The sequence below is a fragment of the Propithecus coquereli genome, unplaced genomic scaffold, assembly GCF_000956105.1.
Source record: "Propithecus coquereli isolate 6110/MARCELLA unplaced genomic scaffold, Pcoq_1.0 Scaffold110, whole genome shotgun sequence".
Taxonomy (NCBI): domain Eukaryota; kingdom Metazoa; phylum Chordata; class Mammalia; order Primates; family Indriidae; genus Propithecus; species Propithecus coquereli.
In genome coordinates this window covers 1398609-1421483 of record NW_012134970.1, presented here as the reverse complement: position 1 = coordinate 1421483, position 22875 = coordinate 1398609, and the positions used below count along the sequence as shown (strand labels likewise).

The 22875-nt window shown below is 38.8% G+C and overlaps 2 protein-coding genes across 2 annotated transcripts in view; one reads left to right on the top strand and one right to left on the bottom strand.

The window, feature by feature from the left end:
• WDR70 (WD repeat domain 70) overlaps positions 1–9455 on the bottom strand; it is a 315052-nt gene extending 305597 nt beyond the window's left edge. Inside the window, exons 1-3 of the mRNA XM_012649467.1 lie at positions 9355–9455; positions 9191–9256; positions 5130–5213 (exon numbers count right to left, since the gene is read on the bottom strand). Of these exons, the coding sequence (XP_012504921.1) occupies positions 5130–5213; positions 9191–9256; positions 9355–9379 (175 nt within the window). The 5' untranslated portion in view covers positions 9380–9455. The remainder of the gene's footprint in view (positions 1–5129; positions 5214–9190; positions 9257–9354) is intronic.
• A 2062-nt stretch (positions 9456–11517) lies between these two features.
• NUP155 (nucleoporin 155kDa) overlaps positions 11518–22875 on the top strand; it is a 69238-nt gene continuing 57880 nt past the window's right edge. Inside the window, exons 1-4 of the mRNA XM_012649456.1 lie at positions 11518–11736; positions 14592–14729; positions 15035–15131; positions 19024–19094. Coding sequence (XP_012504910.1) covers positions 11580–11736; positions 14592–14729; positions 15035–15131; positions 19024–19094 — 463 coding nt within the window. The 5' untranslated portion in view covers positions 11518–11579. The remainder of the gene's footprint in view (positions 11737–14591; positions 14730–15034; positions 15132–19023; positions 19095–22875) is intronic.

The following is a 22875-nucleotide window of genomic DNA, read 5'->3' as shown; positions in this document are numbered from 1 at the left end:
AAAAAAAAAAAAAAGAATATCTGCCAAGTGTCAACAAGAACCTAGATAGTCTTTCATGTAAAATATAGAAGACAAAACCATGTAGGAATAGGTAAGGTGAACACTATAGCTCTAACTCATATTGATTTTTTTGTCTCCACTGGGCAGAAGTGGATCAGGAGTCAACAATACTGCACTTTGAGGCCAAAAGAGGTTGGAGAAAACTATAACAAGAAGCATAGTGCCCAAATTTAGGAATAGGCCTGCTTGGCTCCTACCTCACCCTGCTTTGTAGCCAATCCTTCCACACCCTTTGAGGGGGCGATGGTATTGTTTGTATCCAAGCTCACCTTTTCCCTCTGGTCTTAGGGCCAATTCTGTCCCTCGTCAGAAAAGGATACTGAGGCTGCCTACTTAGCAGCCATTTTCCCCTTTTTTCCCTGCTAAGAAAATCACAATTTTCTCCAGAGAGGAGGCAGCATTGTGCTTCAGGTGATACTAGGCCCCTCCCTGCCCAGAGAGATAAAGCTTGATCCCAAATCAAAACATACTGCCCTACCAATGACTGTTTTGGAACTGATGTACCATATAATACCGGCTAACAAGATGTGAACGGAAGTATACTGGAGGTCCATTTGAGAAAGATTTTCTTATTCCTAAACTGAGATTCACAAAACAGTCCCCTTTCTGGCTGTGGTCATCTGCACATACCAAGTAAAACTTCTGACAACTTGGGATCATAAGGACAGTCACCTTAGAAAGATAAGCCAACACATAAAGCTGGCAAAGGAGAAAAAAAGGAAAAACTTCATGTCCTTCATGTCAGGACTCAGAAGATAGAAGAGCCCCATTCTAGAGTTCTGTGTCACATGAGATACTAAGTTTTTCTTATTTGAGCCATTATTAATTAGGTCTTCTATAACTTCTTTGCAAGTAAGCAAAAACATCATCAGCCTCAATTTCACAAAAGAAATAGCAGCTAATACATACATGTAGCTAACTACGTACAAAGTATTGTTTTAAGCTCTTCTCATAACTTAATTCTTTTAATCCTCATGACAACCTCTGAAGTAGATACTATTACCTCCACTTTACAGCTGAAGAATTCAAGGCATAAATAAGTTAACTAACTTGCCCTATTAACAGAGGTATTAGTCGTCACAGCAGTGAATTAAGGTCTGGCTCCACGATTGGATCCCTCCTTGATGAGATCAGACTTTCAAGAGACTATGAAATTATCCAGCAAGCATCACCTACCTTACATAATAGTGAGCCTGCCTCTCTCTCCAAAGGGCTGTAAGTACAGACCTTTACTGCTTGCTTACACACCAGACTAAATAGAAACTGTGACCCAGCCACCTGTCTAACTAGAATTCCTCACCAGTGGATAAATAGTCCAAATTACTTGCCTCATTCTAGTAAAGCATCTAAGTTTTTAATTTAAAAATTTTTTTACATTAGCAATGACTTAACATTTTCTATTCAGAGATGTTCCTGCTGTCACCTGTTGCTTCATTAAAGCAAACAAAAAAGAGAAGACATTTTACAGAAAAAAATATTTATTTTTCTCATTGAAGACTAAGGACAAAAACCAAGTAAAACAGAATTCAACAGATTTTAAGCTCCCCGATAGAGGAGATTGTTTCACTCATTTTTACCCAATATGGAACCCAGTATACTGTAAACATTCTACATATGCTATCTGTCCTCAAGAAAAGTGAATTAACCTACTTCCTAATACCTTTATTTCTTCCACACACCTCATTTTATTATCGGTTTTTTTCTCTCTACTTTCAAATAATTACCAATGTTGGATAACCATTTCTGCAAAAGCACCCCAACTTTTGTCTAAGTTAACAGCAAACTATCCAAAACTACCATGTCCCATCCGGAGTAATTCACACAAAACACATATTCTAAGAAATGTAATTCAGCACCTGAAAATTTCAGAGACAATTAACTACAGCAACCACTTAAATAGGAAGAAATGAGTTAAGACAAAATGTAAAAATAAAATTACTAGGTATGTAAGTTAGAATAAATGTTTCTAATTATGATATTTTTCTTACCCAAATGACTTAAATCTTGCTAAAATATTACTTTTTAAAAATTTATAACAATTCATTGGCCTATCAATTTCATAAAAATTTACACTATAAATCTGTTTAATGCCAGAATACTAGGAAGTCAAAAATTAGATGAGAACACTTTATATTAGTTACATTTTTCCACCAAATATTTAGGGATGTAACTACTATGTACCAAATTCTGTTAGGCACTGTAAGTAAAAAAAAAAATAAGGTTTTTAATCCTTGAGACATGTACAATATTAAATTTATAATATTTTTTAAAGTGTTCTGGATGAGTACTACTCCCATAAATTATTCCAATGGCATTTTCTATTTACATGCTAAAGCTAAGTAGATTCTTCAAACAGATATTCAATTTAGATTCATGTGTTTAGATCTAGGGTACAAAATGCAGTCCAAGTCTAAGGATGTAATAATAAGTCAAGAAAGTTCAATACATTTAATTTGTCCACAAACATCAAAGGCAGACATAGTCTTGAGATAATTTTTCAAAAGTTAAAACATCTAATAACGAACCAAATTCCTCTTAGGAAGAATAACTACATGGTTTACTAAGAAAAATTACAGGAATTAAACATAATGCTTAGGAAGTATTTCACTGTTTATAAGGTACTATGCCCAACATCTTCTTCTCTTCAAGAAACTTCGAAGGTAGATCTTATCATTACACCCATCTAACAGATGGGGAAATGAAGGATCGGAAATCTGAAAACCCATCCGATGTTACTCATCTAGTAGAACGTGAGGCTGAGCCTCAAACCCAGGTCCCCCCAACTCCAAATCCCAAACTCTTTCCAATGGATTGTGCCATTTTAACACATTCTCCAAAGAAGCAGGATTTTATTTTTTAACAGGCAGTTTTACAGTTCTAAATTCAATTCAATCTCCTTAAATATATACTGAGAATCTGTCTTATAAGGCATGGTACTGGGGACTATAAAACTTATGTAACTGAATAAGACAATCCCTGTTCAAAGCATTTTGTATGAAATGCTTGAAGAGATAAATATAAGACATCTATGATAGTATAAACATTCACTAAAATGTTTATAAACTATTTAAAATATTTGTAAATGCTTCAGATAGCATACCTTTGTAACTTGTTTGAGGATATTAAATTTGCTTGATCTTTTTTTCAAACCCAGGAACACAGCTTCAAGTTGCCCTGAATATATATTCCCTGATTGTTTTAGATATGGTAACAATATTATAGTATAATATGAAATATATTTGGACTTTGTCCCGTGTTCCTGTCAGAGCTCCTAAAACCCTTGCAATTTCCTGAGTAATAGGAATTGTCTTTTGCTATTCACTAGGAGCCCCTTTTAATCCCACCTGAGTTTATGCTACTGAGGTAACTTAGGGTGGGACCTCGAGATAGCCTCAGGATGGGGCTACTCACCAGCAAGACCAAGTGATTGATGACTGAAACCTTTAACCCTACCCACTAACCTTTGGGAACAGGGTGGGGAACTGGAGATTATGCTCTACAGAAACTCTTGAACCACTAGATTTGATGAGCCTCAGGGTAGTTGAACACATGGAGATGCTAGGGTGTTGGTGTACCAAGAGAGGGCATGGAAGCTCCACACCTCCCCAACCCAATGCATGACTTCATCTGACTGTTCATCTGTACCCTTTATATTATCCTTTATGATAAACTGGTAAACATAAGAGTTTCCCTGAGTTCTGTAAGCTGTCCTAGCATATTATCAAACCAACGCGGGAGGTCATGGGAACCCTAATTTATAGCCAGTGGGTCAGATGCACAGGTCACAACCTGGGACCTGCAATTAGTGTCTGAAGTGAAGGCAGTCTTCTTGTGTAGTCTCCAGGTAGATAGTGTCAGAACTGAAGTGAGTTATTAGACACCAAGTTGGTGTTCACTGTAGAACTGCTTGATGTGTAGGGAAAAAGTCCCACACATCTGGTGTCAAAAGTAAAGTATTGAGTGGAGTAGGAAAAACATTTTGTTTTTTCCTGTCCTTTATAAGAATTTTGGTAAAACTTTTTAAAAGAATCCATATCACTTTAAGATATATACAAAGATACTTATGGGTAAAATGATGTGTATAGGATTTGGTCAAAATAATCTGAAAAAGGGGAAGTAAAATTATACTAGCCATGAATTTTTACAGTAGTTAAATCTGAGTGATAGTACATGGTAGCCTGTTACTATACTACTGTGCTTGAAATTTCGTATAATAATGAAGGTTTTTTAAAAAATAGTGTATGTAGCTTTCTTTTCACCACACAAAAAAATGTTTTTCTTTCAAAGACCAAAAATATTTTGCGACAAGTTCCCTGCCCAAATATTAGACATTACTGCTATACCAACAACTGTAAGTACCATAACATTCATTTAAATTAAATTTTTCCAGGAGTCCTGTCTGATTCCTACCCCTTCTGCTCTATCAAGTTACATCTAATCCTTCTCTAGTATAAGAATGATCTGAATCAGATGCAAAGAAAGCAAAAGAGTCAGCCTCCTCTGAAAACCCTCAGGTAGTACCTAGAATTGCCAACCATCTGGTATCAAACCAGTCTGGAAACTGGGGCCTTCATTAAATGTCTGTTACAACTCATTAAAGCAGGGATTCAATAGCAGCAGCCACATTCACTGTATGTCTCAATTTTCTATACTGTCTGGGTCAACAATCAGTGTTGGATACAGCTCTGAGAGCCACCTCAGGCCCAGCCTTTCAAACACTGGTTCCGCTTGTAAGCAGGAAAGAAAAAAATGAAATCAGAGTCAGATAGAGGTGGGAGGAGAGGTAATAAAGAAATTGCTTTTGATTCCTATAAATTAATTGAGAATCCTTATTTGTTCATAGAATACACTTTAAAAAGATTTTAGTACTCACACCTTCTTATCCTATTTAGATATAACTTTTACCATGTTTTAAAAGGAAAAAAAAACCTTCAAGCCTGCTCCCAAAGGAATTCACACATAGGGTCTTCCAACAATTTTGTAATTTTCTGTCTTATAATTGCCAACATATTGTGTAAAATATACACAGTATTTAAACCAATAATAGCACAAATATCTCAACTTCTTACCCAGTGTTTTACGACTTCTTTCCACAGCTGTTCTTCGAGTTTGTTCAAACATTGCTTCCAAGTCAAAGGTACGAGCTTTTTTCCCTAAAACAGAACAAGTGACAGACTGTGATTGTCTTTCAATACGCTGGCCAAACTGTAGGTATTTAATACTTACTGATTGATCAATAACCACTTAGTCTGTGTAGTTCATAGCATAGCTCCAAGATAACCACAAAACATCAAGGAAGAAAGAGTTTAGTTCACAGATAACTGTTTAATGACAATCTCTTCACTATAGCATTAACCAGCCAACTTTCCCGTCCTTCTCTAATTTACCTAGATCTGCCCCCCATGCCCCAATCCCTGCCTTGAAACAACAACACTGGAGTGGCAGGCAGAATGGAGAATGTACATAACTTAATCCCTGGAACCTGTGAAAATGTTACAGTACACAACAAAAGGTACTTTGCAGATATAACTAAAATTATGGACTTTAAAATAGGGAGATTATCTTAGTTGGCCGTTAAAAGCAAAAATGCAGAATAGGTATAGCAAAAGTGCCTCTTGTTATGACAGGGGAGTCCGTTCATCATCTGTGGTGAATGTATCTTGCTCTTGTTTTGTAAACCTATCTTGCCCTTCCCCAATAAACTTTGTTTCACACTTCAAAAAAAAAAAAAAAAAGATATAGCAGAAGTCATCAGAGAGATTCAAAATGTCAGAAGGACTTGAGGCAGTATGGTTGGCTTGAAGATGAAGGGGACAACATGAGAAGCAAGGCAGATATCTTAAGGAACCAAGCCTGATAGCCAGGAGGGAAACAGAGACCCAAGCTCCACTGCAAGCAGAAACCTCCCTCTCCCTACCAGAGTCTCCGGATAACAGCCTAGGCCTGCTGACACCTTGATTTTAGGCTTGATACTTGGAGTAGAAAAATCAGCATAATTTTATCTGGACTTCTGACCTACAGAACTATAAGACAACAAATCTGTATTTTTTTAAGCCACTAAACTCATGGCAACTTATTACAGTAGCAATAAAAAAAATCCAAATGGTAACTTTTTTTAGTACATTATCTTAAATGTAATATTAAAACTCCCAAAGAATCAACACTAAATGTGAGAGGTGAAGCAAAGGAACTGAGGCTGATCCCCAGTAACTTTATCGAAACACTTAAAACTTTCCCCTACTTGGCATAAACATATGGACCATGCCTTTCTCACTCTTGAGTAAAGGAATGAGATACTAGGATGGAGGATTTAAAAATTATAGACTGGCCAACTGTGGTAACTCATGCCTGTAATCCCAACACTTTAGGAGGTCGAGGTAGGAGAATCTCTTGAGGTCAGGAGTTCAAGACCAGCCTGGGCAACACAGAAAGATCCATCTCTACAAAAAATGAGAAAAATTAGCCAGGCGTGGTGGCATGTGCCAATAGTTCCATCTACTAGGGAGGCTGAGGCAGAAAGATTACCGGGGCCCAGGAGTTCGAGGCTGCAGTGAGCTATGATTATGCCACTGTACTCCAGCCTGGGCAGGAGAATGAGAATCTATTTCAAAAATAGCATAACATAAAATGAAATAAAATCTATAGACCAAGTCTGTATGAACAAAACCCAAGGCCAACAAGTATAAACTCTCAAACATTGACCTCAGACATGTAAATCTAATGTTTCATTATTATCATAAAATTAATACCTACTGGTCAAAACAAAAACCTTGAGAAAAAGTTCAGGGAAATTAGTAAGAGTCTCAATGTTTGTTTTGTTTTTTGTGTTTTTTTTAGAGATGGGTCTCACTCTGTCGCCCAGGCTGGAGTGCAGTAGCATGATCATAGCTCACTGCAGCCTCAAAATCTTGGGCTCAAAGGATCCTCTTATATCAGCTTGCCAAGCAGTTGGGACTATAGGCACCCACCACCATGCCTGGCTAATTTTTTATTTTTACTTTTCTAGAGATGAGGATCTGACTATATTGCCCAGGCTGCTCTCAAACTCCTGGCCTCAAGGAATCCTCCCACCTCAGCCTCCCAGAGTGCTGGTATTATAAGCATGAGCCACCAGGCCTGCCCAAATCAATGCTTAGATGAACAGCACTTATAATTTTAAAATGCAAAGAGAAAACATTTTTCATGTATCAGGCTGGCAAAGTTTTATTTACTTTCATTGTTTTTTCTGCTTTTTAAAACTAATAATACCTACTCTTGTGTTGGTAGGGATATGGTAAAAATGGCATTCTCACATTGTTGACTTTGATGTAAACTGAAACAACATTTCTGAAGGGTATTATGGCAGTAAGTATCAAGAAGCTTTAAAAGATACATACCCAATTTTTAGTTACTTTTTAATATTTATATTTCTGAATAAAGTCATCCCCCTTTTAGAAATCTACCCTATAGAAATACACATCAAAAATCTTTGTACAAAAAGAAAGAAAAGTGTTATTCGTAAAAATGTTCATTTTAGCATTACTGATAAGTTAAAATTAGAAACCAGGGAAAAGTTAAAAAATATTACGAATCATGGCAGTCTACTATTCGGTCATTAAGAATGTTTTGGAAGAGCATTTTATAATATGGGAAAATCTTCAAAATATTGTGTTTAAGAACAATATAAACTTATTCATAAGTATATTAATGTTTTAATATACAACAGAAAAGATTGAAAAGCAAATTAAATTTTAAGTCTTGATTTCTAGACCATGAAAGTACAAGTAATTTTACTTTCATCCTTATAATTATTAATAAGTGGGTTTTTGTTTGTTTGTTTGAAACAGGGTTTCACTCTGTCCCATAATCTACAGCGCAGTGGCATTGTCACAGCTCACTGCAGCCTCAACTCTTGGGCTGGGCTGAAGCAATCCTCCTGCCTCAGCCTCCCAAGTAGCTGGAACTTCAGGCACATGCCACCACGCCTGACTGATTTTTCTATTTTTTGTAGAGATGAGATCTCACTATGTTGCTTAGGCTGGGCTCGAACCCCTGGCCTCAAGTGATCCTCCCACCTCAGCCTCCCAAAGTGCTGGGGTTACAGGTGTGAGCCACTGAGCCTAGCCAGTAAGTGTTGCTTTTGAAAGTAGGGAGGAAAGTTTTAAAAAAAAAAAGAAACAAAAATAAGTGCTATAATTACCCTTTTGTAGCCCTCACTATCTAGAAGATAGTAAATATGTGACTCAAGACATTAGCTGGATAAATGAATTAACAGGAGATCTAGACACATTAGCCTAACATTTGTTCTAAGACCCAATCATGGAAAAACAATTTACATACAATTATTACTGATCGTAATTTTTTAACAGGAGACTACATCTGTTTGAGATTTTTTTTTCTTAACTTTGTAAGATGCCTTGACTAAGATCTACAGAGAGACTGAAGTGAAAGATTCTGAAGGAGAAAGAATTGAATAGGCGGGGGGCGGTGGCTCACACCTGTAATCCTAGTACTCTGGGAGGCCAAGGCAGGAGGATCACTTGAGCTCAGGAGTGCGAGACAAGCCTGAGCAAGAGGGAAACCCCATCTCTACTAAAAACAGAAAAAACTATCGGGGTGTGGTGGTAGGCTCCTGTAGTCTTAGCTACTTGGGAGGCTGAGGCAAGAGGATCCCTTGAGCCCAGGAGTTTGAGGCTGCAGTGAGCTATGATGCCACTGCACTCTAGCCTGGTGACAGAGTGAGACTCTTGTCTCAAAAAGAAATTTGAATCAAAAAGGCCTGTCTGACTATTATAATATCACTTAATGGCCCATTTGTTGCCAAAAGGGTCACCTCTATAAGGACTACTCAGTCCTTAGTTCTAAGTCTTAGGACGCAAACATCCTCCGAGTGGGTCACAAAAGCAATCTTCCTTTCTCTCAGAACTCCTCGTAAGTGTCACCTAAGCTGATTTCAACAGACAAGCAGGTTAGAAGGCAAATGAGGAAGAGCGACAAGAAACCGCAATGTACACACGGGAGCTAAAGACATTCCAAGTTGGTACAGCGGAAGGTGCCAGACAGAAATGACAGCTCGGCTTCCTCTCCCAACCTGCGGCTCTTAAAAACCTCTGCCAAAGGAGACAAGGCTCTGCCTGGGACAGTCACTCACCGAACCCCGTGAAGCCCATGGTGACTGCCAGTTGCGTGTCCGCTCCCGACGAGTCTGAGCCTGTCACTGGGGCAACAGAAGAAAAGAAAGGAGTCCTCGTTAGTGCTCCATCCCCGGCTTCCCTGCATCGCCCACCCTGCCAGGACTAGTCTCATGAAACCCACCTTCGCCGGGACCCGAGCGCTCCATAGCTGGCCACACACCGCAGTACCAGCCGCAGCTATATCCCAAATAGCAGTGGCCGAATAAAAACAATCCCGCGGCAAACCGGGGAGGAAGTATCGCCTCCGAGGGTCCGTGTCCCTGCCAACGCCAAGAGCGGCGCCTTTCGCAGAGGAACAGCGGTTTTCTGCACAGCGCCGCCCTAGCGGTAGGGCGGGGAAGCGCCGCCGAGGTCTCCTCCATCTCAACACACTTTCGGGAAAAAGTACTAGCGTTTGTGTAACATCCTTTACTTTTTAAAACTCGTTTACCACCAAGGGGACTCTTAATCCACACAGAATTCTAAAGAGAAGTCAATAATCTCCTTTTCTTTGCGTTTTATCCTTCTCTATAAGGAAACTCTCACAGTTCTTCGCTTTTTGAGTATATTTTAAGGAAGAAACTAATACCTATTACATGACTGAAGAGCACTTGAAGAAGAATGCCTCGATTTATCCATTTAAATTTCCTTTTATAGGAAATGAAACCTCTCTTTGCTCCTTTCTCTAATCAGACTACTGCAGTTTTACATACCCCATTAGCAAAATTATAGTGATGAACTTTAATTGCTTTGCTTGTCTGTCTCTGCTTGCAGTACCTTAAGGACAGGAAACGTGTTAGTTTTATAGTCCTACCAGTCACAATGCCTGACACAAGTAGGTATTCAGTTTCTTAGCACTGGATGATCTTCTGGGTGCCTAATTTATACCAGTTCCTGTACCATGTGTGTCAGGGTTGATTTTTTGAGGGGTGTTGTTCTGGTTCTTTGGCTCCTTACTTGGAAAAAATGCAAGCAGGGCCGGTGCAACGGAGTGATGACAGACAGCACATCCACACAAGCAGCTTTTACTGCAGGCTTGTCAGCATAGAATAGAAAGAGAAGTACATTTCCTTAGGGGACATGGGTCTATGTCTGCCAGTAGAGAAGACCCTGGGGTCTTACCACATTTCTAGTTTCATATATACACCTTATGATATGCTAAATGATGAGTGGAATACTCATTATGTCTCTGGGAAAAGGCTGGAGAGTTCTTAGAGCTAAGGACCCTCCCTACTTTATCCTTCTAGGGTAACTTCCAGGGGTTGCCATGACATTTGTAAACTGTCATAGCGCTGATGGGTGTGATTTTTTTACTATACTAATGTACTTAATGGAGAAAAGGTTACCTTAGGACACGAGCTCCTGGTTTCTGTCCATGCTACTGACCAGGAAAAGTCCCTAACCTCAAGTTCCTGCTGTTGTCAGTTTGGTTCTAAATACTCATTGGCCTCCTCATTTTTGCCCCCCTCCTCTTTTCCTGTGGTTAGTGCTGCCAACCACCAGCTGTCCCTAATATGTGCTGGGGATGAAAAGATGAATTAGAACAGTCTGCTCCTTCTCTGCAATGGAAAAATAAAGTACGGCAGCAGACACCACCCTACACGGAGCGAATGCCTCCTATGCCAACTTAAACATATTTTTCCTAATAAGGGGACCAAAAACCAAAAGATAGCGATATGCAAATAGAAAAGCCTGCTGAATTTTAATTTACAGTTAAGTCTATCAGAAATATAGTGAAATTTTGGTTCACATGTAACCTATTTCTAACGAGCAGCTACCAATTCCTAACTGCGCTCAGAAGATAATTTATTCGGAGTGCCCAGGTAATTGATGCGCGTACTCTTAAACACTTGCAGTTGGGGGATTTTGACGTGGGAGGTTCGAGGCCCACGGTCGAGCACGCGCCAAAACAACCGGAACCAGAGCTGACTCCGCACCCGGCTGCACTACCCGGGTCCCACCTACCCCGTCCCTGCTCCGTCCTTCATCCCCTCCCCACCCGACCCCGTCCCTTCCTCGGTTCCTCCTCTGGTCTCTCCCCTTTTCCCTTCCCTTCCTCCTTCCTTAGACCACGCCTCCTATTTCCCCCTTCATAACCCCTTAACCCTTATCCCCCTCGAAAGCACCTCCTGCCCCCCTCGCCCTATCCGCAACGTCCAGCCCCTTTAACGGCTGCCTTTTCCCAGTTTCAGAACTACATCTCCCAGTTCCCTCTCCGATGAACCGGAAGTGCGTCATGATGAGGCGCCACGATCCTCGTTTGGCGCGCGCGCCGTAAATCGTGGATCTGGGCTAATTTTTTGGATCCTTTCTTATTTCTCCTTGGGTTTTGACTTTTTCCGGACCCTGGTGTCTAAGATTTTCGAGATGCCATCGTCTTTTCTGGGTGCGGTGATGCCGGCCTCCACGTCGGCCGCAGCCCTGCAGGAAGCTCTGGAAAATGCGGGGCGGCTCATCGACCGTCAGTTGCAAGAAGACCGCATGTACCCGGACCTTTCCGAGCTGCTCATGGTGCCTGCACCAAGTGAGTGATTGGTGTCCAGTTGGTGACCCTCCTTTCTCAACCGAAAGGACTCTCGCCTGACTACTTGGTCCTTATCCCCAGGATTGGTATGGGCGAGGACATCCTGAGAATTAGGGCGCCGTTTCCTGCATTATTAAAGAACAGTAAACAGACTATTTTCAATATTTTTCTTGTCTTTACTTTCTTCATTGTAGAGACTTGAGAGAGCAAGGGCGAAGAGCAGGCTTCCAGTTGGAACAGAAAGAGGGAAGACCCTAACCCTAATGAGCTTTTTACTGCTCCCCTGTGTTTATCGCTAAGGCCAGATGAGAAGCATCTCTTGATCCAAGTCCCATCCTTGTTCAATCCTCGTATTAATGTTTGAGTAAATCGTAAGAGCAAACGAAGTTAATTTGGAAATTTACCACATTCTTTCAAAAATATGCTTTACTATGTGTAGAGTTAGTGTAATACGAAGTGCTGGGAGGTGTTAAGAGAACGACCAGTGGAATAAAGGAAGAAAACAAGGAAAGCAGCATTGTTGATGCACAAGGAGGGTAAGTCAGAGTATATGTCAACAAAAGAGAGGAGACTGGAAAGTAATTCGTTTAACGGTTTTAAATTATGACGAGCTCCTCAAGGCTTATGGAATTACATCAAATGCTAGAAAATGTGACCCTTTTGTGATATGGAATTTGGAGAAAAGCAGAGAAGTGTAAGAAAGATAGAGATGAGATTTTGTTGAGGGAGAACCAAGGTAATCTAGGATAATATGTGCATTGTAACCCTAAAAGACATCTCTTGAGAATTGATAAAAAGCTTTAACTGATAGATTTATAATCAGAAATGACAGAAACAAAGATAGTGCTTGTTCTTTACAGCTACTTACCAATGGCTTGTCTTATGAGACTGGATTGGCCTATTAGCAACCATTAACTTGAACACTACTCACTTTGGCCTCCTTAGGTTTGAAAGCAAGATGTAAAAAGAGTCCATACATTCTGGTCCTCCTCTTACATATCTGCTCCCTACCTCTTCAACCTAATCTCTTCCCTTTCTTTTCCATCCTATTCTCCACCCTTTGGTCCAGTTACAGTAAACTTAACATGTTTTCCATAAGAAGCCCCTCTTCAGGATTTTATTTTGCTCTTTATCATTTTTTGGAACGTTCTTCTTCTTTTCCTGACAGAATTCTTCCAGACTCCATGTGAAAGTCTTTGGTTTCTCTTTGAAATCTTTCTTAACCATTCCCATCCTCACTAAGGTTATTCCATTTTGTTTATTTTTTTTTTTGAGACAGACTCTCACTGTGTTGCCCGGGCTAGAGTGCCGTGGCGTCATCCTAGCTCACAGCAACCTCAAACTCCTGGGCTCAAGCGATCTTCCTGCCTCAGCCTCCCGATGCAGACATGCGCCACCATGCCCGGCTAATTTTTTCTATATTTTTTTAGTTGTCCAATTAATTTCTTTCTATTTTTAGTAGAGACGGGGCCTCTCTCTTGCTCAGGCTGGTCTTGAACGCCTGAGCTCAAACAATCCGCCCGCCTCAGCCTCCCAGAGAGCTAGGATTACAGGCGTGAGCCACCGCGCCCGGCCAGGTTATTCCTTTTTAACTTTGTGCTTGCACTGCCATTTAACATGTGCAGTGTTCTCTTAAAACTATGTTTTAGGATTAAATGGGATCTCTGGATTTGCTTTATAAAGAACCTGTTGGGGAAGGAGTGGATGGTAATGTAAATGAAACATGACTGGGCACATTTATTGGTAATTGTTGAAGCTGGGTAATCAGTACTTAGGAATTGATTATATTTTTCTCTCTACTGGTATATATTTTTTTAAATTTCCATAATACATATAAAATTTGTTTTATATGTCAGTTTTCCCTAAAATCTTTGTACTTCTAGAGAGAACTTGAAAAGGTGCCTGGGATAATTAGGTCATCAGAGAGTTCTGAAGAACACCTTGTTCAGGACTGGGACTGGCTGAGCAGATCAACCTACTCCTTCCTGCCTTTAGTGATCTGAGTCTTAGAGCAAGAGAAAGGTTGCCTAGTGAGAATACATTATAGAGCAGTCTGGTTTTTCTCCCCACTGAGGTATTGCTTGTGTGGTATTATTTGCATTTGTCTTATTGGTCTGGGGGAGAAATCTAGAGGGAAAAGGTATGGATCATGTTAATTAATGTTTAGATGGCTCACGCCTATAACCCTAGCACTTTGGGAGGCCAAGGTAGAAGGATCGCTTGAGGATAGGAGTTTGAGACCAGCCTGGGCAACATAGGGACACCCCATCTGTACAAAAAAAAAATTCTAAAAAAATTAGCTGGGCATGGTGGCCTGTGCCTGTAGTCCTAGCTACTGTGGAGGATGATGTGAGCCCTGAAGTTAGAGGTTGCAATGAGCTATGATTGTGCCCCTGCACTCTAGCCTGGGCAACAGATTGAGACTCTGCCTCTTTAAAAAAAAAAAAAAAAACGTTTAAGAAAGACAATAAGCTGTTTTTCCCCCAACAGTGTTTTGTCTGCCCCTTGTTATTTTCTTTGAATCCCAAAGCATTTATATTTTCCCATTTCAGATTAGGAAAATAATAGAAAAACACTAAACTATTAAAACTAAACATTTCCTTTTTTGTGGAGGAAGTCTTTGTGAAAGATAACTTTCCTTTCAGGGCTGAAACCAGTAACTGCTCCCACCTTAACAATGGACTATTTCAGACCTACTTTGTGTCAGGTCACAAGTACTTGATTCTCTCTACTTTTAGAACCACCATACACACAATTTCTCTTTTTTCCATTAGTTTGTTTCAACGCTTCTATATGCCCAGTTGATGAGCAGTACGTTATTATTATAAATAAATGCTTCATTTTATTTTTTGCAGATAATCCCACTGTTTCAGGCATGTCAGATATGGATTATCCTCTACAAGGACCTGGTTTGCTGTCCGTACCCAACCTTCCAGAGATCAGTTCTATCAGAAGAGTTCCTCTCCCACCTGAACTTGTTGAACAGTTTGGACGTATCCTATTACTTAGTGTTTAACTGGAAAATGTTACAATTGGTGTTTTCATTATTATAATCCTTCTTTTATGTTTACTTAGTATATTGTATATGAGTTCGTTTTAGAGTTTTATTTAAACTACATTTAAGTATATGGATACTTTGTTCTTTTAAAGAGTGGACAGATCACAATTTCTTAATCATAAATTTCAAGTAAAAATCTTGATACTGGGGAATGGGTTTGCTAAAAAAAAAAAAAGCTATTGAAAGAAGTTTAAAAAAATGAGATTGAACTCTTTATACCTTACATCCATACTACCTCAGATATGCAGTGTAACTGCATGATGGGCGTGTTCCCACCTATCAGCAGAGCTTGGCTTACAATTGATAGTGACATATTCATGTGGAACTATGAGGATGGGTATGTATTTACGGCTGCATTGCTTTAGTGCTATTAGTAGATAACGTTTCTTGTGGCTAGTGTTCTGCTCATTAGAAGCTGCTTGATTTATCTTTCAAGCATGAAATGTCTGGTCAGTGCTTCTCAATATATATACCAGTCATCTGTGGATGTTAAGATGTGGATTTAGTGTGTTTTTAGTAGTCCAGGTGAGGCCCAAGAGCCTGCATTGTAACAAGCTCCCAGATGATGCCGCTAGTTTAGGTACAATCTTTGAATAGCCGGGGTCTAGGTCCCAAGCTCTTATTTTGTAGTAAAGATACTATGTTGGTAATTCATCAAAAGATGATTTGACATTTTTAAAGATCTGTTTTTCCTTGAAGTGACTTAATAGTTTTGTTGTCATTTTGTGAATTTGACTTTATATGTAAATTAAATGTATAGAATAGAGTGAGTGAAGGTCCAAGGCACTCTTGCTTAAATAAGCATATTGAGTTGATGATCTGTCTCCCTCTTGGCTTTTTAGAAATAAATTTTGTTTTCCTTCCAGTTCTCAATTATCCTTAGGTGAGAACTTAGGATAGCCATAAGAAGGCCCATAAATTTAAGATGTTACTCTTTCCCCTGAGTAATTACTGTGCTTTTTAGAAACACATACATGCATTAAACACTGTATCATTTTTTTTTTTTTTTTTTTTGAGACAGAGTCTCACTCTGTTGCCCTGGCTAGAGTGAGTGCCGTGGCGTTAGCCTAGCTCACAGCAACCTCAAACTCCTGGGCTCAAGCCATCCTACTGCCTCAGCCTCCCGAGTAGGTAGGACTACAAATATGCACCACCATACCTGGCTAATTTTTTCTATATAGTTTTAGTTGTCCAGATAATTTCTTTCTATTTTTTTTAGTAGAGATGGGATCTCACTCTTGCTCAGGTTGGTCTCGAACTCCTGAGCTCGAACAATCCTCCCACCTCGGCGTCCCAGAGTGCTAGGATTACAGGCGTGAGCCACCGTGCCCAGCCTAAACACTGTATCATTGAATCAAAATTGAAACTAAATGAAAACTTGGGCTTGTAACTTAAACCATTTTTGTTTTTTTACTAGAAATCATCATGGCCATTTTTATTGTTGAAATGTTATAATCACAGTGATGTGTGGTTGTGATTTGTTCTTGTACCCTGAACGTTGCCCCAGTTTGTTGTATTACAATAACATATTCATTTTTATACTAAAGAATAAAACCTTTCTATTTAGGTATGTATCTCTTCAAGAGAAGCCAATGCAAAAAAAATTAATGTGAAAATAATCATTTTCTTTAAAAAGGGTTTTCACTTTAAATTTCTATTCACATCCAACATTTTCATTCATTTAATAGATATTTATTGATCATATATAAGAACAGTGCTTATATAAGAACAGTGTCAAAAGCACTGTTCTTATGCTAGAAACAGTACTGAATGAGATAAATGTGGTCCCTGCCCACAAGGAACAAACAGTCCAACCTTACTTTTTGTCTTAGTTTGAGTGGCTATAACAGAATACCATAGATTAGGTGGTTTATACACAACAGAAATTTATTTCTCGTGGTCCAGTTAGGGCCCAGTATCTGGTTCAAAATGACCATCATTTCACTCTATCCTCCTGTGGCAGAAAGGTTGAGGGAGTTCTTTGGGTCTTATTTTTTTTCTCTCTCTTTGTCTTTTTTTGACACATGATCTCTGTCACTCGGGCTACAGTGCAGCAGTATCATCATAGTCCTGAGTAGCTGGGACTACAGGTGTGCACCACCACACCTGGCTAGTTTTATTTTTTGTTTTGTAAAGATGGGGTCTCTCTGTTGCCCAGGATGGTCTCAATCTCTTGGGCTTAAGCAGTCCTCTTGCCTCAGCCTCCCAAAGTGCTAAGATTACAGGCATGAGCTGCCAGGAGTTAGGGTTTAACATGAATTTTAGGAAGATACAAACATTTGGTCTATAGCACTGTGTGTTTAAACAACAACTCATTTAAAGAAAAATTATTTGAAGAATGTACTTATGGGAATAATATACTTAATAATCATAAGTACTGGGTATAAATCTTTATTCCTCAAATTCAATTCTGTAAAAATTTTAGACTTTATTTCAATTATTCAGTTAGCTTTCTATTATAAATCATAATTTCATGTGGATAATAGAAATGTAATCTTGTTTATTTTTTAGCCCCCAACTTAGCTTCAAGAGGCTGTGCCAGTTATCAAAGGGGCCTATGTAATGCCATGACATGGGAGAATATGGTCCACATAAGTTACCATTTAGGTATTTTCTTCCTGTTGCATGGCCCTATCAGGATGACTAGAAGCTTACTTCAAAGTCTAAATTGTATTTTTTTCCCCTTGGTATTTATCCTGCTTGGTGTCTCTGAGCTTCTTTGATCTTTGGTTTCATGTCTTTCGATATTTTTGGAAAAATTTTCAGCCATTATCTTTAAATATTTGTTCTGCCCCCTTCTCTGCCTTCTTCTTTTATAATTTTCATTTGCACTTTTATTATACTGTTCTGTGTTATCTAACTGATTTTGGACACTCTGTTCTATTTTTATTTTTCCACTCTTTTTTTCAATTCAGACAATTTCTATCAATCTAACTTCAGGTTTACTAATTCTTTTCTCAGCTATGTCAAGTCTACTGATAAATCTTCCTAAGATATTATTTGTCTCTATTCTGTACTTTTTATTTCCAACATTTTCATTGGCTTCTTTCCTATAATTTTTATGTCTTTGCTGAAATTTTTACCTATTTATGCATATGTGTCCATTAAATAATTTTTCCATTAGAGATTGTAACATACTGATCATAGTTATCTTAAATTTCTTGCTAATAGTTTGGACTGATAGCTGAGTCTGTTTCTGTCTTTGTTTCTTGACACTGGGGGGTTTTTTCCCTTGTTGGTTTTTTTTTTTTTTTTTTTTTTTTTGAGACAGGGTCTTGCTCTGTTACCCAGGCTAGAGTATAGTGACATCATCATAGCTCACTGCATCCTTAAACCCCTGGGCTCAAGTGATCCTCCTGCCTCAGCTTCCTAAGCAACTGGGACTTCAGGCATGTACCACCACCCCTTCTAATTTTGTTTTTTTTTTTTTTTAGAGACAGGGTCTTGCTGTGTTGCTCAGGCTGGTGTCAAACTCCTTGCTTCAAGGAGTCCTGCTGCCTTCACCTCCCAAAGTGGTGGGATTACAGGCATGAGCTACTGCATCTGGCCTTTTTCTTTCTTATGTCTCATAATTTTTGATTGGAAGCCAGACATCATATGTAGGACAGTAGGTACTGTGTAGTAAGTAGCATTTATTCTTAGAAATGGTACGTTTGGTAAGATATAGTAGGTAGCCCTTTATTGTGGGGGAAGTTGACTTTTTACATGTCAGGAGTTGAGCTGAGTTTGGGTTTTGTTATTGCTATCTCAGAGCAACACAGATTTTCAATTTCTTTAGAATTACCTTGTGCTTAGGGGGCAAGTTGGGTTACTGGAGATTTTTTCTTGATATGTCTGTTTCACCTTCAGCCTTAGGCTTTCCCTGTGAGCCCATCCTTCTGAGATTGTCTTCTCCACACTCTTGCCCCTGCCTGAGCAGTAGATTGATGTTACTTGATACTTGATCTTGTAGCCCAGTAGGGGGAGTTAGAATGAGAAGAGGCATGCCCTGTTTTTCTGTAATAATTCATGCTTAGCCTTACGCAGATCTTTGTTCTTGGGTCTTGGAACTGAAACAATTCTGTTTGCTGGTTTTTTCATCATATTCAGTGTCTATCTCTTTTCTTCTCCTTTTATAACATATTTGACTTTCATCTGTGTCTGATTTTATCTGACTAATAAAGAGCATTGTATGATAAGAACTTTGTTTTCTTTATATATATAACATGTTTTTCTTCATTTATTGACAGAGGAGACCTTGCCTATTTCGATGGACTTAGTGAGACTATTCTTGCTGTGGGGCTTGTGAAACCAAAACCTGGTAAGAAATAAAAATATTTAAAAAAAGGAAAGAAATACAAATGTAAGGATGAGATTATGTTTATATATACATAGACTCTAGTACTGAATGATAACACATTTTAGGTAGTTGAATTTCCTATTGAAATTTTATTCTGAATTACTTCTAACTAGAAATATATAATGATTAAGAATATTTAACTGTTTGCTCACTTTAATAGTGTAAGCGAGCCTATGTTTTAAGCTGTTATTATGTTAAGCCAGGTGCACTGGCAAGAGCCTGTAGTCCCAGCTATTCAGGAGGCTCAAGCAGAAGGGTCACTTGAGGCCAGGAGTTCGAGGCTGTAGTGCACTATGATTGTGCCCGAAAATAGCCACTACACTCTAGCCTGGACAACATAGTGAGACCCCATTTCTAAAAAAAAAAATTTTTTTTAAGCCGGGCATGGTGGCTCAAGCCTGTCATCCTAGCACTTTGGGAGGCCAAGGCCATAGGATTGCTTGACATCAGGAGTTCAAGACCAGCTTGTGCAAGAGTGAGACCCTGTCTCTACAAAAAAATACAAAAATGAGATGAGCATGCTGGCACGCCCCTATAGTCCCATCTGCTTGGGAGGCTGAGGCAAGAGGATCGCTTGAGCCCAGGAATTTGAGGTTTCAGTGAGCTATGATGATGCCACTGCACTCTAGCCTGGGTGACAGGGTGAGAACCTGTCTCAATTAAAAAAAAATTTTTTTGTAATGTTAAACTATAATTCTTTGAATTTTATTTTGCTTCCTTTTATTTCTTTCTTTTTTTTTTTTTTTTTTTTGAGACAGAGTCTCACTGTGTTGCCCGGGCTAGAGTGCCGTGGCGTCAGCCTAGCTCACAGCAACCTCAAACTCCTGGGCTCAAGTGATCCTACTGCCTCAGCCTCCCGAGTAGCTGGGACTACAGGCATGCGCCACCACGCCCGGCTAATTTTTTCTATATATTTTTAGTTGTCCAATTAATTTCTTTCTATTTTTAGTAGAGACGGGGTCTCTCTCTTGCTCAGGCTGGTTTCGAACTCCTGAGCTCAAACAATCCGCCCGCCTTGGCCTCCCAGAGAGCTAGGATTACAGGTGTGAGCCACCGTGCCCGGCCTATTTTGCTTCCTTTTAACTACTTCTCTTCATTTACCTGAAGTTTTTTGCATTATAGATTTTTTCAAGAATTACTGAATTTAATGTAAAAAACATTTTTATCTCTCCTTTTTAAAAGTCTTGACAGCCCATGGACCTGAATAAATCCTAGAGAAGTTACAAGTATTGTTTAACTTACTTTCGACTTCATAATGCCTCATCTTTTATCAGAGTTACTGACAAACAGAATTGATTGACTTAAATTTAAGATACAAACCCCTAAATACACCTTTCTACAAGAGGAGATAATAGAGAAATTCACTTTTTTGCAAGGCCTAAATAAAAAATTTTGAGATCTTGACATTCTGAAAATATAGCTATTCACATAAGTAGTAACATGCATTTTTATACATTGTTTATTTGGTTACATTGAAAATGTGTTTGTGCTAGGATAGAGTTTGGGGTGAAGCAAAAAAATAGAAAAAAAATAAAAGAAAAAGAAAATTTATTTTCTTTATATAGAGTCTAAAAGCAGTCTTTATCCTGATGTATATATCTGTGTCTTGTTTCTTCATAAAAAGTTTATTCATATAAAGGTCGATGACTATTCCTGCCCCCTATTGTAGTAAATATAAATTGTCCATCTGGAACAAATAGTAAAATTTTATTCTACTCAAATTTTAATGAAAAATCGAAACTATGGCAGTCTTTGGGGTGAAGGTGAAACAATTCTGACCTTTGCCAGTAACAGGTGTTGAAAATTCTGACTCTCAAAAATATGTTATAACTAACCAGAGTCCATGTCTTACTTTGCCTTTTGCAAGGGAATATTATAATTCAGCTAAATAAAGTCATCTTTTTCCAAGTCAAATAAGCTTTTTGGCAAGAGTCTGCTTTATTGATGCTTTCTATGTAAGCAAGAAATTTATGAATTCATGTTTCAATTTTATGATTGTTTGAACAAAACACAAGAATTCTTCAGTGTTTCCTAGCATTTGCAGGTTTTTGCTTGCAGAAAAATTGACAAAGCTTATTTACTCTTTTTGAGTACAAAAAAGCATTCCTCACATGCTGAAAGAGTCACATAGTTGTTCAGCTTTACTGTTCTCTTTCAGGGATATAACTTGGCCAAAGAGTTTATCATTAGGGGGCAGCATTCATTATAGTGATTATGAGACAAACAATTTACCTTATCGGTATGACCCAGTAAAACTGTTACCTAAGTCAAATTATGTATAAATTCCCTCCTGCAACTTGTTTTTAGAATGGTCTTCCTGTCTCTCCAAAAGAGTAAACCTCCTGGCTCAAGTTTAAGCAACTAGTTCTGGAAAGCCAGTGAACTTCCCAGTAGAAGAGGTCTTTGTATTTTTCTTTTTCTGGACAAAATCTCTGGAAAAAGTACTAGTTCATATTGCCATTGTAGTTGTCTTGGAAGTTGAAGGTGCCATGGCAAGTGTTTGGTGCCAAACCATGCCTTTATAAAACACAGTGAGTTAGGGTTCTATTGAGTTTCTTCATGAGAGCAGCAGCAACAGATGTGTTGTAAAGCATTATAAGTGCTATTTGTACAGAAGTACTAAACTTTTTCTTTCAAAATTTTATTAACCAATGAAACTTTACACCATTTCAAAGACCTAAACAACAATGGCAGTTACTAAACAGTGCTCATAAGATGTGTACAGGCTTACCTCATTCTATTGCGCTTTGCTAATACTACATTTTTTAAAAACAAAGATTTGTGGTGACCCTGCATTGAGCAAGCCTATGAGTGCCATTTTTCCAGTAGTACATGCTTACTTTGTGTCTCTGTCACATTATGGTAATTCTCACAATATTTCAAACTGTTTCATTATTATCATATCTTTTATGATAATCCTTAGTCTTTGATATTACTGTTGTAATTGTTTTGGGGTACCATGAACCATGTGATCATATAAGATAGTGACCTTAATTGATAAATGTTGGGTGTGTTCTGATAATTCTACTGCCCAGCTATTCTCCCATCTCTCTTCCTCTCCTTGGGCCTCCCTATCCCTGAGACACAACAATACTGAATTTAGGCCAATTAATAACCCTATAGTGGCCTCTAAGTGTTCAAATGAAAGAAAGAGTCAGAGGTCTTTTACTTTCTTTTCATCAAAAGGTATAAATGATTAACCTTACTGAGGAAGGTATGTCAAAAGGGGATATAGGCCAAAAACTAGTCCTCTTATGCCAAATATTTAGCCATATTTTGAATGTAAAGGACAATCTCTTGAAGTAAATTAAAAGTGCTACTCCATGCTGGGCACGATGGCTCATGCCTGTAATCCCCACACTTTGAAAGGCCAAGGCAGGAGGCTCGCTTGAGGCCAGGAGTTTAAGACCAGACTAGACCCTGTCTCTATTTTTAAAAATTAGCCAGGTGTGGTGGCATATGCCTATAGTCCTAGCTACTTGAGAGGCTGAGATAGGAGGATCACTTGAGCTCAGGAGTTGAAGTTTGCAGTGAGCTATGTTCGCGACACTGTGCTCCAGCCTGGGTGACAGAGTGAGACCCCATCTCTTAAAAAAAGAGAAAAAAGTGCTACTGCAGTGAACACATGAATGATAAAAAAGCAAAACAGCCTTATTGCTGATATGGAGGATGTTTGAATGGTCTGGATAGCTCAAACCAGCCACAACATTCCCTTATGCAAAAGCCTAATCCAGAGCAAGGC